The sequence below is a fragment of the Silurus aristotelis genome, assembly GCF_946808225.1.
Source record: "Silurus aristotelis genome assembly, chromosome: 17".
In the NCBI taxonomy this organism is placed as follows: domain Eukaryota; kingdom Metazoa; phylum Chordata; class Actinopteri; order Siluriformes; family Siluridae; genus Silurus; species Silurus aristotelis.
In genome coordinates this window covers 9,343,894-9,360,358 of record NC_139590.1, presented here as the reverse complement: position 1 = coordinate 9,360,358, position 16,465 = coordinate 9,343,894, and the positions used below count along the sequence as shown (strand labels likewise).

General features: G+C 36.6%; 2 protein-coding genes across 2 annotated transcripts; both read left to right on the top strand.

Moving 5' to 3' along the window:
• Positions 1–251: 251 nt before the first annotated feature.
• On the top strand, positions 252–3,835 carry nfatc2ip (nuclear factor of activated T cells 2 interacting protein). The gene is made up of 9 exons (XM_083566292.1): positions 252–334; positions 1,218–1,337; positions 1,646–1,700; positions 1,909–2,020; positions 2,254–2,337; positions 2,673–2,916; positions 3,042–3,186; positions 3,277–3,386; positions 3,500–3,835. Exons 1-9 carry the CDS (start codon positions 323–325, stop codon positions 3,659–3,661), a joined length of 1,044 nt encoding a protein of 347 aa, XP_083422418.1. The 5' UTR covers positions 252–322; the 3' UTR covers positions 3,662–3,835.
• Positions 3,836–4,288: 453 nt separating this feature from the next.
• spns1 (SPNS lysolipid transporter 1, lysophospholipid) lies at positions 4,289–16,331 on the top strand. The gene is made up of 13 exons (XM_083566277.1): positions 4,289–4,522; positions 6,663–6,869; positions 7,379–7,444; positions 7,526–7,662; positions 7,839–7,990; positions 8,942–9,008; positions 9,177–9,319; positions 9,833–9,985; positions 10,373–10,562; positions 11,895–11,960; positions 12,089–12,187; positions 12,283–12,451; positions 15,494–16,331. The coding sequence occupies exons 2-13, from the start codon at positions 6,665–6,667 to the stop codon at positions 15,562–15,564; spliced, it is 1,518 nt and encodes a 505-aa protein (XP_083422403.1). The 5' UTR covers positions 4,289–4,522; positions 6,663–6,664; the 3' UTR covers positions 15,565–16,331.
• Positions 16,332–16,465: the final 134 nt, after the last annotated feature.

The window sequence follows — 16,465 nt, the reverse complement described above, 5'->3', positions numbered from 1 at the left end:
TTTTTATTTTAGCAAAATGTAATATTTATAAATGTAAATATACCAATAATATACCAATTTTACCTATTTTTATCTGTGGAATCAAAATTAAAAATTCCACACATATATGTATATATATATATATATATATATATATATATATATATATATATATATATATATATATATATATATATATATATATATATATATATATATATATATATATATATATAATTACAGTTCGAGCATGCTGTTGCTTCCGGATGTGTTGTGTTCTGAACTGCTATTGGCTGAAAATGTACTTCCGCATCCACCTGGAACTGACGCGCGAAAATAAAACATGGCGGAAGCTGTAAGTGTCGATTGTGTGTATATTATAATTCAAACATGTTTATGTTGCACTTTACATGCTGTGAACGACAGTCTATGTGTTTTATCTTGCTAGTATTATAATAGCATAACTACAATATGAGGCTAGTTAACAACTGTTTTGGTAGGAAATCGGGATGAACCACGGCTCAGTTTATTTACCATGAAACAATGCCAGGGGTATATATAAAACAGAAACTAGAGTTGCATATTATAATACTGTAAAAAAAAAAAAAAACAACAACAACCAAAAAAATTTAATCAAACATTTGTTAGATTTAGATTTTGCATAAGTCTATCAAAAAATATTGTACTTTTTTCGTGGTAACCAAAACAGAAACTCTTTGTATGACATATAATTTCTATGATAAAAATACACAAAGAAAATTCCTTCCAGAACAAGGCTGACAGTCCCAGAAGAGATGAACAGATTCATCCTCAGCACCACAACATGAACATAAAGGATTATTGTGTGGAAATATCTTTTTATAATAAATCTTGGAAGGATGGGTTAGATACATCCTTAGCCTGATTGGTAATTAAATGTTTAGATGTCCACACTTTTTACATGGATTGTTTTACTAAGCGACCATTCCAATATGAAACAACATATAATGTAATTCATCTGTTATGATCAGAAGGAGGTTCAGGCTCAGTTAGTGTCCAAACTATAGTTAAAATAGTCTTACACTATTTGTCTCTGTCCTCTTTGGAAGGTTTACAGTAAAGATTGTTTAGTGTTGGGGTAATCTTTTTTTTAAGGTTTAAATGGTGTCTATATACCACATTGACCATATAGTATCATGTTCCTAAATCTAGATGCTTGTTTCATGATGATCTGATCTCTTTTCCTTGACCTTATCCAGGCATGTGACAGTGACAGTGATGTTGAGGTTACAACACAGAGCCGCCCAAACCCACCGCCTAAACGAAGGCGTATCCTTGACCCTTCAGCCTTTACAGCTGTGCCTATTTACTCAGAAAAGGTACAAAATAATTAGTCAATTCACAACTCCCATGATGTTTTCCACCTTCTGTCCCATCTACTCTGCAGGGTTCCACCACTGCCCATTGAGAGCACTTTCTCTCAGCAGACTGCATCTTGCTTGCTGAAGTTGAATAATGGACATTCTATTCGACTAGTAGATGTGCTGACACTAGCACTGAATTCAGCATCTATTAAAGATCACCAAAATGATTTTTTAACTGTTATGACAAAATGCAGCAAAGGACCAGGATAGTTGTGGTTAGTTTTAAAAAAAAATACTTGATAGTCATCAACATTTTATTTCAGGTCACACGCAGCTTACAACTGAAACCAGCTGTCTTCAAAAAAGTCGACTGCACAGGTAGTCCTTCTGTACTTTCTTTAAATAGGTGCACTTTTGCAGCAAATTAAAAGTCTTTCATGTGTTTTAGGCCACTCATGGTCACACACAAGCCCAGTACTGAACCTGCTATGTTGTGTCATGCAGAACTTTCACTTTGTTTATTCCTATCTGGTTGTAATTATGTATGGATATGGAATCCAATGCTGCTGTGTTTGTGGATGAATAGAGGTCAGTGAAAAAGAAGTCAGTCTGTGGCCTCTGTCTACAACCAAAATGAAGACGAGACCAATCAACATAAACTTAAGTGATTCTGAGGAAAAGGAACCAGATAATATTCAGTGAGTTTTACTTGTGAATTTATTGGTACTTATACAAGCGCAAGAACAATTGAGCAAATTACCGAATGGATTATTTACAAAATATGGGTAATGTGTTATTTAATAAGCATAATATACATGAGATCATCTAAAGGGACTTATAAGTGAGTATTTTCTCTGTCTCTCTCTCACTCTCTTTCTCTCTCTCTCTCTCTCTCTCTCTCTCTTATTCTCTCTTTCTCTCTCTCTGACAGACTGGAGAGTAAAACTGCCTCTTCACCTTCACCTCCCAGCACCCCACCTGTTTTTAAAACTAAAAGAGCAAACAAACAATTAAGGTGAGCAAATTATTGCAACAAAAAAGAGAGAGAGATTATGACTTTTATTAATTAAAAACATTTAGTAATATTGTATAGAAAAACTGATAAATAAAAAAAACAAATCATGAAGTTGTGAGACTTTGCACTTCTAAATTTCTGACACTGTAAATAATCAGCCTTTAGTTGTTCATTGTGCATTTTATAAAGTAAGTTCAAACATAATAGCACTGAAATGGTAAATGTATGGGTAAAACCGCTCTTTGCAGGGTTTAAAAAAAAAAATTTGTTATTGGCACTACAAATCATATTTCCATTGAGATGAAGAATTCATTGTAGAGTTGTTATTGTTTCAGAAAAATCAACAAGAAATTGGATGCACTTCAGTCGCTCATGTGTTTAACACCTGAAAGACCTGAAAATATTTCAGACTCCTGTGACATCCCCTCCAAGATAAATGACCGAAATGATGACGATGACGACATTGTAATCATTTCATCTAAGAATAAACAGAAACGACCTGAGCCAGAAGAACATGCCCGGGAAATCTCACTGAAATTTCGATGGCGAATGGATGTGCACAGAATTCTAGTGCTTTCAGTAAGATGGAGTGCTTTCACACTGTAATAACACAATATCCTACTCAAAATGATAGTTGCTAAGGGACTCTGATGTATATTTGATGTACATGTTTGGCGATATAATGATCTGCCTTTTGTTTGCAGACAGATCCTCTGAGCAAGGCTATAGCTCAGTTATCTGTCAAACTTAATGTCCCGCCCTCAAAAATACTTGTACTGAGGAACGATAATGAGCTTTCAGTGCACTCCACAATCACACAGTTAGATCTTGGCATTGCAGACATAATAGGTGAGTGAAATAGTTTCTGATTTATCGGTTCATAGTGATTAGTCACTTATTTTTCTACATACATCTTGCCTTTTGTGTCCACTCTATCAGACTGTCTTGTGATAACCGATGACAAAGAAGATGAAAGTATCTGTGATGTCATCACTCTGCGACTTCAGGGCAAAGAAAAGGAATCCACAAAAGAATATTCTTTACATAAGGTTGTAAAGTTCTAAATCTTTGTTTTTGCTGCTTTTTGTTCATGTTGTCAACTCAAACACAGTGACCTCCATCTTTGCGTTCTTATTAATTTCTTACTCTATTCATCACTCAGGATGCTACTCTGGGTTCCATCCTGTCACAGTACACCGCAGGTCTGTCTGCCACTGCTAAGTGCAAGGTCAAATTCCTTTTTGACGGATTAAAGGTGACACACAATCAGACACCTTCACAGCTGGATATGGAGGATGGTGATGTCATTGAAGTCTGGACCTGATTTCTGTAACAGTGTTTCATATCAGCTACCTCATTTGTTATATTCTCTTTTTAACAGCTAGATTTGAGTGTAGTTATAACTTCTGTTTAATAATAAAAAAATTATATATTACTACATGATGTATACGGTTTGGTTATTTATATAAGTTGCAATAAAGAAAAAAGTTTGAAAGCATTTTAGTGTCCTTTTTTTGCACACTCTGAAGGTTATATAATACAACAGGGCTCACCAAATGTTTCGAAATCTTCAGCCAAGCTTCATTTTATATACAATATCTAAATATTTAATAAGATCAAGCTTATTGTTTATTTAAATTGTATTTAAAAATGTAAAAACGCATTAGCTTTCTCAGTTTGTGTTGCACTGACATAAATAATAAACCTATAATAAATATACATGTAAAAATGTAAAAGGTTTTTTAAAACTGAATTCCTGCTTGCATAATATTGATTATAATTGAACCTTAAGTTTTCCACAATGTTCAGTTCTCCATAATGTGCCACGCATCTGTTGATCATGATCTCTCTGTCATGTGAGGACTATTTGCTTTATTAAACGCGTGGTGCGTGAAGGGGGCGGTGCCTATACAGATGTCTTATCCTCTGGCCAATCGGGAGTCCATGACTTAAGAAGGGGGCGTGACAAAAATCCGGAGCTAATTCAAGATGGCGACGCCGTAGTGCAGTTTCAGAGCAACAACTGACTCAACAAAGAAAATAAAAACGGAAAAGTGAAACAGCTGTATTATCGGGTTGCTTGGGATTTGCTTTAAACAATTATAGCTTTAAACCAGTAGCTTTGGCGCTGTAGTGAGCAGTTTGAAAGTGCTGTAGCCGGACTGCCTTCACCCCGCAGCTGCAGGTAAACAAACAGACGCTTCTGACTTTCAGCACAATCCAACCATCATAACTTGTTATTGTTTCATATAATATTTTGTTGCCTAATCTGTGTCTAAGTGACAGTCATAAGTAGGTCATATGGGCTGTCTATAGAAGTTAGAAATAAAGTGTTTCCATGATGTGTAGACGGTGACGTTTCTTCATAGTGTCATGTGATCTAATGCTCCTGATGTCACATATGATATAAATATCTTTTTTGTTTATCTTTCAGGATAGACTTAAATAATTATTTTCTTTATGATAAATATATTTGTTTTAGTTTTACTGTCACCCAATATGGTCTTCTCTTTATTTTCTAGGAGTCAGCTGCCTCGCACGCGCTACTTCAGTAACCTATATATTTTTTTCAGCTCTTTGCTCAATACTCAGTATATGGAGGCATGTAGTCAGCAGAAATAAGTGCAGCCCTGTGCGATTTTAGCTCTGACTTGATTTCTGCTGTCTGACAACTGCTATAATTTACAACAAAAATTACATTAAGATGATATAAATGTGTTTACATCTGACAAATGCCACTGCAAGGCAAAATCATGAGCATAAGTATGCATGTCATGACCCTTTTCACCAATGATTTTCGAACAAGGCTATGCATGACCTCTGAAAGAAAGAATGATACAAGTGAGACCCTGATGATCAAAGACATGCCAAACAAAGTATATAAATATCACTTACAGAACAGGAAATGCAAAATCACATCATTTGTTTGTTTTTTTTTTTCTTCAATGAAAGGAGTCTTTATCAAACTCATTAAAATACTTCTTTGTTGAAATACAGTGTGTCCCAAAAGTGACGTCATCCATAAATTGGGTTATGAACTTGTTTAGCAAAATGTAATAATATAAAAAAAAAAAAACATGTTTACTATTTCTTTGTAAAACCACAGAAAGTCACCTCTCCCAGTAAAGATGAACTGATAACAGAGCTGATGTTGAGCATGTTGTTACACATTAATTTCAAACTTGTTTCCAAATGAATCTATGAGCTTAAAATATGTTCTCCTTAGGTCAACAGCATTCCTAAAAACTATTTAAAGTAATATATCATATAAACTAAGTACAAAAGAAAATGAAAGACATTCATCAAAAAAAAAAATTTTGTTGGAGACTTTTGGGACTTCATGTATCCTGTAATCTTTCAGGGTCAAATCACATTCTAAAAACCAGTGGAAATGTCATAAATGTTGTTCTCCTCTACCATTTATTTATTGTTTCATAATAGTAATTCACAGGTCATTATTTGTTAAGAGTCCTGGCCCCATATGTGTCTATATACAAGTCAACATTTCAGACAATATATGAAATAATTTAGTAATGATTCTCAGTTTAGTATTTTATAATCAATTAATGTCTGGCTTTTGGATGACTGTATTCACATGCTCACACACAATTTAATTAATTTTCCAGATTAAACAGCTTTTCCTTGTGTGTGTTCAGTTTCACTGAAGCATCAAGCTGCAGTCACACTGGACTTTCTAAAGTTTTTTCAGATGAAAATGGGCAGCAACCAAATGTGACATTGTTCAATTAGAACATCTGTACACATCTGCAACGCAAACCAGGCATCTTCTTTCTTCTTTCTTTCTTTCTTTCTTTCTTTCTTTCTTTCTTTCTTTCTTTTTCTTTTTCACAATGTCGACAATGCATGATTTGTGGCACTGTTATAATCAGGGATTCTTCATTTTGTACTTCCTTAAGAGGTCACACCATAAAGTGAGGTATTGATATCAGTTTGGTCACGCTTCACGTGATAAGAATTCACAATTTCACCAAACTCGAACTTTGGAACGTGTCCTGTTTCCACAGTTTGCATGCATTGAATAGGAGTCAATGCAGCATAAAGTGCAACATGAATGCCGGTTTATGTTTCAGTAGTACTTTGTTTGAATATTGATCTGAGTTTGTAAAGCCACAGACCACCTCTCCTGATTACTTCTGCTTTCTGGGTAGTTTTTTATTTTATTTTATTTTTTTTTTTTTTTTTTTTTTTATAAACGGATCAGTATGTATGCTTTAGACTCTTTTTGATGTTGAAAGAAAAAATAACTTTTTTTGATGGTTCCCTTTTCTTCTCTCTCTCTCTGTTTGTGTTTTTATGTACATCAGCGATGTCTTTCGGCAATTCTACCACAGATACCACACCCTTCTTCTCGGATGATGAGGGGGAGGGGACAGATGTGAAGGGGGAGGCCCGGCCAAATCACCCGGAGGAAGAGTGTGCAAGTGGAGTATCCAATAGCCGAGCGTTGATGACCGTGGTGGTCCTCTGCTACATTAACTTGTTGAACTACATGGACAGGTTTACTGTAGCAGGTAATATATGAGAGGTCATGCACATTGTGAATTTCATATATATATTACAAGTTCTAGTTAATTAATTTAATAACAAAAACTAAAAGGCTGTCAAACTGATGCCATTCTCTACCTGTCTACCATGTCAAGCTATTTCCAGGTCTTGTGAATTGTATAAATAAAGAGAGAAAAAAGACTGGAACTTGGGAGCACTGAAATCACGTCTTTCATTTTACTTAGCAGTCAGCATTACTTTCAGCAAAAGTTCTCCAAGGCAATTGATGGATCACATGTGAGACTCATGTGATCTCGCTCTGAAGTGTTATAATGCAGAAGCACATTTGCTGAACCGTTGAATGTCTGCATCAGTGTCAGCTAAAGCAGCTGTAATCTGGAACAGGGAACTCTGTCTGGAGGACCTTTGCACCCAGTCTTTTATATTTGGTTGATATCTGCTATAAATAAGCTTTAAACATAAAATTGCCAAAACTTAAGCCAGTTTTTTTTTAATGTGGTGTCCTTTCCTGTAGGTGTGCTTCCTGATATTGAGAAGTTCTTTGCCATCAATGATGGCACATCCGGGCTGCTTCAAACTGGTGAGGAGATAATAAAGATGATGATGATTATTATTATTATTAGTAGTAGTATTATTATAAACAGTTTCCCTCTTTTCTCAGTCTTCATCTGCAGCTACATGTTTCTTGCTCCTGTCTTTGGCTATCTGGGAGACAGGCACAACAGGAAGTTGATCATGTGTGTGGGCATCAGCTTATGGTCTTTAGTGACATTGGCCAGCTCCTACGTTTCCAGAGATGTTAGTACCAGAGCTAAACCTGTTCTCTTCTTGTGACTCATGTTTTTTGAATACATTTGCATGCTTAACAACATCAGATTCAGAGTATCTAATTATAAGTTTGGACTATGATTAAGTACCTGGTGTTGATTAATTACTCTCTGTTTTTTGGGGGGGGGGTTTCGTGTGTGTGACAGCATTTTTGGGCTTTGTTGCTGACGCGGGGGCTTGTAGGGATCGGTGAGGCCAGTTACTCGACCATTGCTCCTACCATCATCGCAGACCTTTTCATCAAGGAAAAGAGAACCGCCATGCTCTCTGTCTTTTACTTTGCCATCCCTGTGGGCAGGTGAGAGATATACTGAGGTGTTTCTAACCAGAGCTGTAAAGCTGCAGAAAAAGCATCTATTACATATTTTTCTAAACTTTAGCAGGTTACTAACAATCAGCTGATAAAGAGCTGTGACTAAAAGCGCTAGAATATTGAATGATTATTTTTTTATCTGAAAGTTGGAAAGTATAATGATTTCATATTAGACTATTCTTAACAGTTATTAATTTGCATTTCAAAAATGATCTACATACTCCACCTGGATCTTTTTAGAATATCCCATACAGCACACTACACAAAGCCCTACAAATCATAGACATGCTACCACTGGGTCAAGAGTATTTTAGAGAACTAAAGCTTTTCTAAGATATGTTAGCGACACAGTTAGTGGATGACTTCCTGTTCTTTATTACCGCTTTAAAATCTGAGAGTTTGACCACTCAGTAAAAAATAAAAGAAGGGACATGAACATTGTGGCCATCATCGGAGTCTAAAATTTCAGCATATTTGTTCTGTATTTTGAATTTTTTTTATTTTGCATGTCTGGAAAGTGTGTCAAAGGATGTCATTTAAACATAGGGAACATATGTATTTGAATTTGGTCTTTTACTTACTTTGTGCACTCGTGCAGCCACATTAATGCATAATCACAGTTCATGTTTTCACTTTCCATGACACAGTTACCAGGACCTCATTCAGCAACCATGTAGTTCTCATCCAGAACCTTTAGCTCTGTAAAAGTTTGCACAACCTTTACAGAAAGATGCATCACAGATTTTTTTTTTATTTTTATTATTATTATTTTTCAAGACGCACTATTGTAAATGTTTTGCTTTGCCGTCCACAAAAAAAAGATTCACATTAGTCTTATGATTTTATTTTATAATATTTCTAGACTAATAATTAAATGTATTGGTTCTCTTTCTTTTCTTTTCTTTTCCTATGTCTATCTTCCCACACTTCTTTCAGTGGTCTAGGTTATATAGTAGGATCAGCAGTGGATAAAAGGGCACAAGACTGGCACTGGGCTCTGAGGGTAGGTCTTCTAGCACATCTATTGCCAAACTTGGAGTTTTGTTCTGACATGACTTTCGCACTTGCAGTAACCTTTATGCCTCTGTCTGTCTGTCTGTCTGTCTGTCTGTCTGTCTGTCTGTGTGTGTCTCTCTCTCTCTCTCTGTCTGTCTGTCTGTCTTTCTGTCAGGTGACGCCTGCTTTAGGTCTTATAGCAGTGTTTTTGTTGGTGTTTGTGGTGAAGGAGCCTAAGCGTGGTGCTATTGAAGCCCGGCCTGAGCACACCCTGCATAGGACTAGCTGGGTTGCAGACATGAAGGCTCTCTTCAGGAAGTTAGTGGATTTATGATTTGCCCAATTTGTACATATTGATGCTCTTTACAATTGCCTACTTCACTTTCCGTTTCTCATTATTCTGTAAAATCCGGTTCATTGCTTAGTTCACAGACTTTCGTTGACTGACAGTGTGTCATGTCATTTTGTTTTAGCCTAGACAATCTTCAATAATTGCCAATATAAGATCTGTGTGTCCTCATCCTACTTCTTATCCTTTGGACATGTAAAGTTAAACTTTTAAACTCTGCTCGGGTTGCCTCACCGGGCAGAGTAACACACACTGTGGAAGAAACGATTTGCACTCTTCCAAATACGTAAGCGCACGGACACCTACGAGTAGCAAGTGTCATTATGACTGGTAGGGGAAAGAGAGTATACCTTTCCTATCGCCTGTAAAGGCTTTAAGCCATTAGTGGCTGTATCGTTGTCACAAGAATTTGGCGAATGATTTTCTGATGCTCAATTCTGTTACCTTTTAACTGTATCCTTTTACTTTCTCTCTTTCTGTAGTACGAGTTTTCTTCTGTCAACATTTGGCTTCACGTCAGTAGCCTTTGTCACAGGATCGCTTGCTCTTTGGGCTCCTGCCTTCCTCTTCAGGGCAGCAGTCTTCACTGGAGAGAAGCAGCCGTGCATAAAGGAGCCGTGTGACACCTCTGACAGGTCACACATGCACACGCTTATAGTCACATTAATGCATGTGACTAGCAGAGTGTTTTATGGATATTTGTGTCTGGGATTAATAGCATGATTTCTGCTTATATGCACAGATGTTGCAGATGTTTTTAGTGCTTTGCTGCTTTCATTTGAACATTACCAGTGTCAGTCTGAAATCACCTTCTGCAGCAAAACTGGCACACTATTATTTCACAGTTCCTGTTAAAGTTCAATGAAAAAGATCTTATTCTATTGTATTTTGTCTGGGTCAGTTTTTGTATTTTAAATATACAAACCAAAAAAATCCTTTTAGCATTCACATACACGTTGTGTCTCCTGTTTATTGCAGCACAGTGTATGATAATTCCAATGTCTTTTCTCTATTCTCTCCAGCCTGTATTTTGGCGTCATCACGTGTGTGACTGGTGTGTTGGGTGTATCGATGGGTGGAGCAGTCAGTCAGCGTCTGAGAATGAAAACGCCACGTGCTGACCCACTCGTGTGTGCCGCTGGCCTCCTCCTTGCCGCTCCTTTCCTCTATCTGTCAATCATCTTTGCCCAGGGCAGCACCATAGCTACCTACGTGAGTCTGCTACAGATTGCTTCCGACGCATGCACAATCTGTTTTTTCTCTCATTCGCACTCTTGCTCTTCTTTCTCACATTTCTTCTTTCACACTTTGCACGCATTGTTTGCACATCTTCATTTTTTTCTTTCCTTTTTATTTTTGCTATATTTTTGTATTCTTTATTTATAATTGGCTCTGTGATGTTATATTTAAGTAAAGAGATTAAGTAAAATATTTCATATTTCTAAATGCATTGGAATACTAAATTATCCTAAATTATTATTATTATATTATTATTTATTTTATTTAATATTTATTTTTTTACTGCTATAGACTGGGAAGTCATTAACTATTTATATCAGCCACCCAGGGTGAAAAATTCATCTCAAAATTAAGATTATTCCAATCTATCCCCTTCTTATTGCACTGATTCAGACATATTTTAAGCACTGACATTTAGATTTATTTTCTGGTTACCCAGAAATCTGGACATTGCACACATTAATTTTTATTCATCATATACCTTTCATTATTTAGAGTTCAATAAAAATAGTGTCGCAGACTTTACATAGTGCTCAATAGTCATTTGAAATGTAACTGCCACCAAATTCACAAACATTTTTAGGAAAACTTCAGGTAAACCTGTTAATTTATTTAATCATCTAATCAAGCAATAATATGGCAGCAGTACGTTGCATAAAACTGTGCAGAAACTGTGCACCTTCCACCCACAGAACTGCCACTCAGTGGGTGGTTTTTGTTTTTTTCTTCATTATCACACTATTCTTTGTAACCTCTCAAGACATTTGTGTGAGAAAATTCCGCTCAAATCTCAGATCAGTCTGTCCGAATAAAAAAAAAAAAACAAGTCGCAGAGTTTTCACTTTTTTCTCATTCTGATGTTTTATGTCAACATTAACAAAAGCGCTTGCCCTGTATTATGATTAGATCCACATGACTGACTGATTAGGTAACTGCATTTATTAGTTAGTTGGTTGATTTTTAACATGCATAGATTATTTCTGTAGATAAACTTCAAATGAAAAAGTGCTGAATGTGCGCTGTAAAAAAAAGCATAAATAGTTTAAGTGTAAAATTCATACATTTAGCTTTTTCTGCTTAAAAATATTTATACTTAATTATGATCTATTGGAAAGCTGAATTTATGTAGATTTGGTCGTCTTGGCAAAAAGTTTCAGAAATTCATTTGGTTTTCATTTGAAAAAATTCTCATATAAAAAAAAAAAAAAAAAAGACTAAAATATTGCTTGAATGCATATAGTGTATTTTTTGTATATATAGTATTTTTTTTGGGTGACCTTTGTATATATTTCTTGTTTGACTCAGGTCTTCATCTTTTTTGGTGAGATGTTCCTTTCGATGAACTGGGCAATCGTTGCTGACATCCTGCTGGTAATCTTCCTCCTCAGCATTTATTATGGAGAATGAAAAGTTGTGGCCTGCCATTACCGATTTACCTCTCTGTCTTACTCTTTCTTTCTTTCTTTCTTTCTTTCTTTCTTTCTTTCTCGCTCTTTCAGTATGTTGTTGTCCCTACACGGCGCTCCACTGCAGAGGCTTTCCAAATCGTACTCTCTCACCTGCTAGGAGATGCAGGGAGTCCCTACCTAATAGGAGTGGTATGTGCTGCATTTTGACACAGACATTGGGCTACACCATTCATTCTGTTGCCTCAGTCTATTGATAACTCGCCCATATTCGTTCCCTGTTTTAGGTGTCGGACTCACTGAAGCAAACGGATTCTTACATGTGGCAGTTCCGCTCTTTACAGATCTCACTCTTGCTCTGTACTTTTGTCGCTGTGGTAGGTGGAGCCTTTTTCCTGGCCACAGCCCTTTTTATTGAAAAAGACCGACATCTTGCTGAGAATTATGTTCCCACAGGTGAGTGGGCCGCTTTGAAACAAAATGTAATTGTGCTTCTTTTGGTATCTATATTTGTTCTCCTGCCATTTGACATTATTCAAATATGCAATAGCCATCATTGTTTCGTAGTCCAGAAGGGCAAAATTGGCAATGCCCTTCGGGTGGGAGGACCAGTGTTTTTCTTCCCTGTCAGTCACAGTGACACTAACCAGTCAAAAAGCCCAGATTCATTCCTGAATGTGATACTTTAGTCAATGTGCAGCTTGTATAGATTTACTCTCCTCTGAAAATAACTCAACATACAGCCATTATTGTCAAAATAACTGACAACAAAAGTATGTACATACTAAGTGAATGGCAAATACTAAGTGAACATGTCAAAACTGTGTCCAAAATGTAAACAATTGTGCTCACTCAAAATATTATCAAGCACTGCCTAAATACTCCTGGGCATGGAATTCACTAAAGCTGCACAGGTTGTTGCTGGCGTCCTCTTCCACTCCCCCTTAATGACAGAGCTGTCGGGGGTTAGACACATGGTGCTTCTCCACCTCCCACTTGAGGATGCCCCACAGGTGCTCAATATGGTTCAGGTCTGGAGTCATACTCGGCCACTCAAACACCTTCACCTTTTTCAACATGGCAGCTGTCATATTGGCATTTGGGGTTCTTATCAGGTTTAAAAACTGTTGTTTGGCCCTGTTTCTGAAGGGACATGTTGGAATCCATGTTTCCCTCAATGAACCACAGCTGCCCAGTACCAGCAGCACTCATGCAGCCCCAGACCATGATGCTACCACCACCATGCTTGACTGTAGGCAAGACAATTTTCTTGGCACTCCTCACCAGGGCATCACCATCTTATCTTAGTCTCATCAGACCACTGGACATGGTTCCAGTAATTCATGCTCTTGGACAGGTTGCAGTCAGCAAACCTTTTGTAGGCCAGTTTCAGAAGAGTCTTTCTTCTGGGACAACGGCCATGCAAACTGTCTTGTTGCAGAGTGAGACATATGGTCTGAGCACTGACAAGCGAACCTTCCGTTTCTGCAACCTGTAAAGTAATGCTGGCAGCACTCATGCTTCTTATAGCCTCGGTCATCTTTGTGGAGAGCAAACATTCAAATTCTCGAGATGCCATGTTAAACATTCAGTGGTCGGTATCAGAGAATTGTCCTGTAAACACCTTATTTTAACTGTTCTAATACAAGATGAACAAATTTCTATGGTCCTGGCAAGCAGGCAAAAAAATGAACATGATGAATAGTACATGTGGCTTTGCCTGGTTGAGTGACGTACAGCTGTTATCACTTAGGTGTACTCACTTTGCCAGCAATTAGGACAATAATGAGTGTATGTTGAGTTCAGAGGAGGGTAAATCTATACTGAGGATATAGTAAAATGGTTTCTTAAATGTGAGGAGTGTACTCACTTTTGTGAAGTACTGTCTCTGGGGGAAAAACTCATTTGCAAAAGCAATGTAATTGCACTTTATATTTTAAATGTTCTATGGCATATTTACAATCCCCTCTGAAATTAGAGGAGCAACAAGAAAAAAAAATTTGTTTTTGCTGTATATTGAGATCAAAATATGAATGACATCTAGATCAGGCAATGAATTTCTGATCCATTATGTTAAACAATTTGGAACATGGCACTTCTAGCACTCAATTTATAGGTGAACAAAAAGATTTTGACCAGTCCTAAAGTAAATTAAAATTTATATTGTAATTGGTTGTTTTAGACACCTGGTAACTGCATCAAGCCCAGGGACCTGCTGACATACCCACACTGTTGCATTTTTATTTTTTTTTCCTTTACAGGCTTGTATGGCAGATTCTTTAGTTTATTTGTTTTGAGGGTCCATCAGTATCCTTTTCAGGGGAGTGACTTGGGTTAACTCTGGTGATTGACTTGACCAGTCTAAAACCTTCCACTTTCTATCCCTGGGGTCTTTTTTTTTGTGTGTTGGCAGTGTGCGTTCAGTCAATGTCCTGCAGCATGAAGTTGTTCCTCTCAATTGAACCTTTCTGTAAATCGACAGACCAAATGTTTCTGTAGATGTCTGTATTATTTCTGCTGCTACCATCATGCGTTTCTTCTTCAATAAATAAAAAAGCCTAAGCCACACTAGTTTTACCATGCTTGACCAATGTTTCAGATCATGAGAAACTTTCCACCACAATGGTAGAGGTTAATCTTGACTTCAAAACGTTTCTATCTCAATACTTCCGATTCTTAGTGCTGTTGCGTGAGCTGCATCTTGTGGTAGAGCCTCTATATTTCTATATTATTCTTTTTTTAAATGGATTGCGATACCCTAATTCCTATTCTGTGGAGTTTGTTGGGATGTTGTTGTTTTTTTTGCTTTTATTAACAGAACCTTATGTTCTTAAATGTTGTTTTATTTTGGCTGACCTGTCCAATATCTGGATGTTGCACCAGGTTTTTCTTTTGATTTATCTCTCTTCTCCACTTTAGAATGGCTTGATTTTCAGAGAGAGCTCTCTGGTCTTTATGTTGGTTTATCCTTTAACAAAAATATATTTTGCAGACTTCACAGGCAAAACCCAGGGTTCCAATCACAAGTAGACATTTTTAGATTAGAAGGCAAAGGAACAGCATTCAATTTACAACTGCAAGTCATTTTCAGACATCATTTAAGACTATTAATCGCAATTGTTTAAACAGAACACCCCTCTGCAACTGAATATACCGGATCTATGGTCTGAATCTGATCTACATTCTTAATCCCAAATAAAGAATTCACCTTGCCTTTCCAATGTGTGAAGAAGATTGTACACCAAAACCACTCAAAAACATGACCAGTAATTATTCTCTCTGAGAAACTAATTTAAAAATTATACACACATATGGCTTGAATGAAAAGGAAATAAAGGTTTATTAAGAGTTATGCATCCATAAGCATGTATTATATATGAGTTTTACAGAGAAATATGTTCATTCTTGTCAAACACAGATTTGTTTGATAAGCCTGTTCCTTTTAATGTGTCTCAGGATCGCAACTAAGTGTGAAATGACTTCTCTGTTTTTCTCTAGACGATGCACCGATTGTCGTCCCTAAAAGAGGAAGATCCACGAAGGTGTCTGTGTCAAGTGTTTTAGTTTGAGTAAATTTGACTAAAGACCTTAAAGAATCTAGAGAATGCTCACTACACTGGAGAATGTGGATGGATGTAACTGAGCTCAACACCACTACTGGAGTAAAAAGGGATGTTTCACTGATTGAACTTTCACCTCTTCAGGGACTTTGAGGAAAATTTGTTACATTTATATTATTAACAACTTTATTATTTTTGGGAACATGACTAACTATAAGGAAGTGCGACCTTCTGGAGGACTTTTTTTATGGGAATAAAATGTGCTCTCCAGCATTTAGCATTCCGGCATTCTGAGACGAGATGTGTCTCGTATTGAGGAGCACCAAAGACTGTCGAATTGTGTCGAATGGAGAACACATCACGAGATAAAAGGCACAAATTGTGTTTTATACCTCGAATCAAAAGGAGGAGATTTTAACCTTTAGTTTATTTGAACTATTATTTATGTTTAATTCGTTTTAGCAAAAGTATATTCACTGATATCATTTTACTGTCCTTTCTGTAATCACACTACATGATCATAATGACATGACTATGCATTGCTGTGTAATGTTAACGCTTCCTGGAGAACCTCTACATATGCTACATTATTTCACATTATAATCCCAAGTATAGCTTTTATTTTTAAGATTAAAAAAAGGGTCAAAATGAACCACCTACCCTTCTGCATCTATCCAAGTTTTTATGATTCTGAATATTCAAGCGTTTCCTGATTCTGATTGACACTGCAGATCTTTGGGATGTGCATTTAAATAAAAAGTCATTCCTTTATGTTATTTATTTTTTTTAATTTTGGTGTTTGTACAAAGCTAATTTGGAGAAGCTATCGTTAGGAATAATGAGGTTTGACAACGTGTTCCATTTTGTTAATTGTTAAAATTCAGCGTGTGTGTGTGGGGGGGGCTTCTCT

Bases quoted from the DNA above. Each gene is read 5' to 3' on its own strand.
- nfatc2ip (XM_083566292.1), top strand. The intron at 1,338-1,645 runs GTACAAAATAAT...ATTTTATTTCAG, and splicing joins TGCCTATTTACTCAGAAAAG to GTCACACGCAGCTTACAACT. The intron at 3,387-3,499 runs GTTGTAAAGTTC...TTCATCACTCAG, and splicing joins AAGAATATTCTTTACATAAG to GATGCTACTCTGGGTTCCAT.
- spns1 (XM_083566277.1), top strand. From the start codon at position 6,665: ATGTCTTTCGGCAATTCTACCACAGATACCACACCCTTCTTCTCGGAT. The intron at 7,663-7,838 runs GTTAGTACCAGA...TGTGTGTGACAG, and splicing joins GCTCCTACGTTTCCAGAGAT to CATTTTTGGGCTTTGTTGCT. The intron at 11,961-12,088 runs GTAATCTTCCTC...TCGCTCTTTCAG, and splicing joins TCGTTGCTGACATCCTGCTG to TATGTTGTTGTCCCTACACG.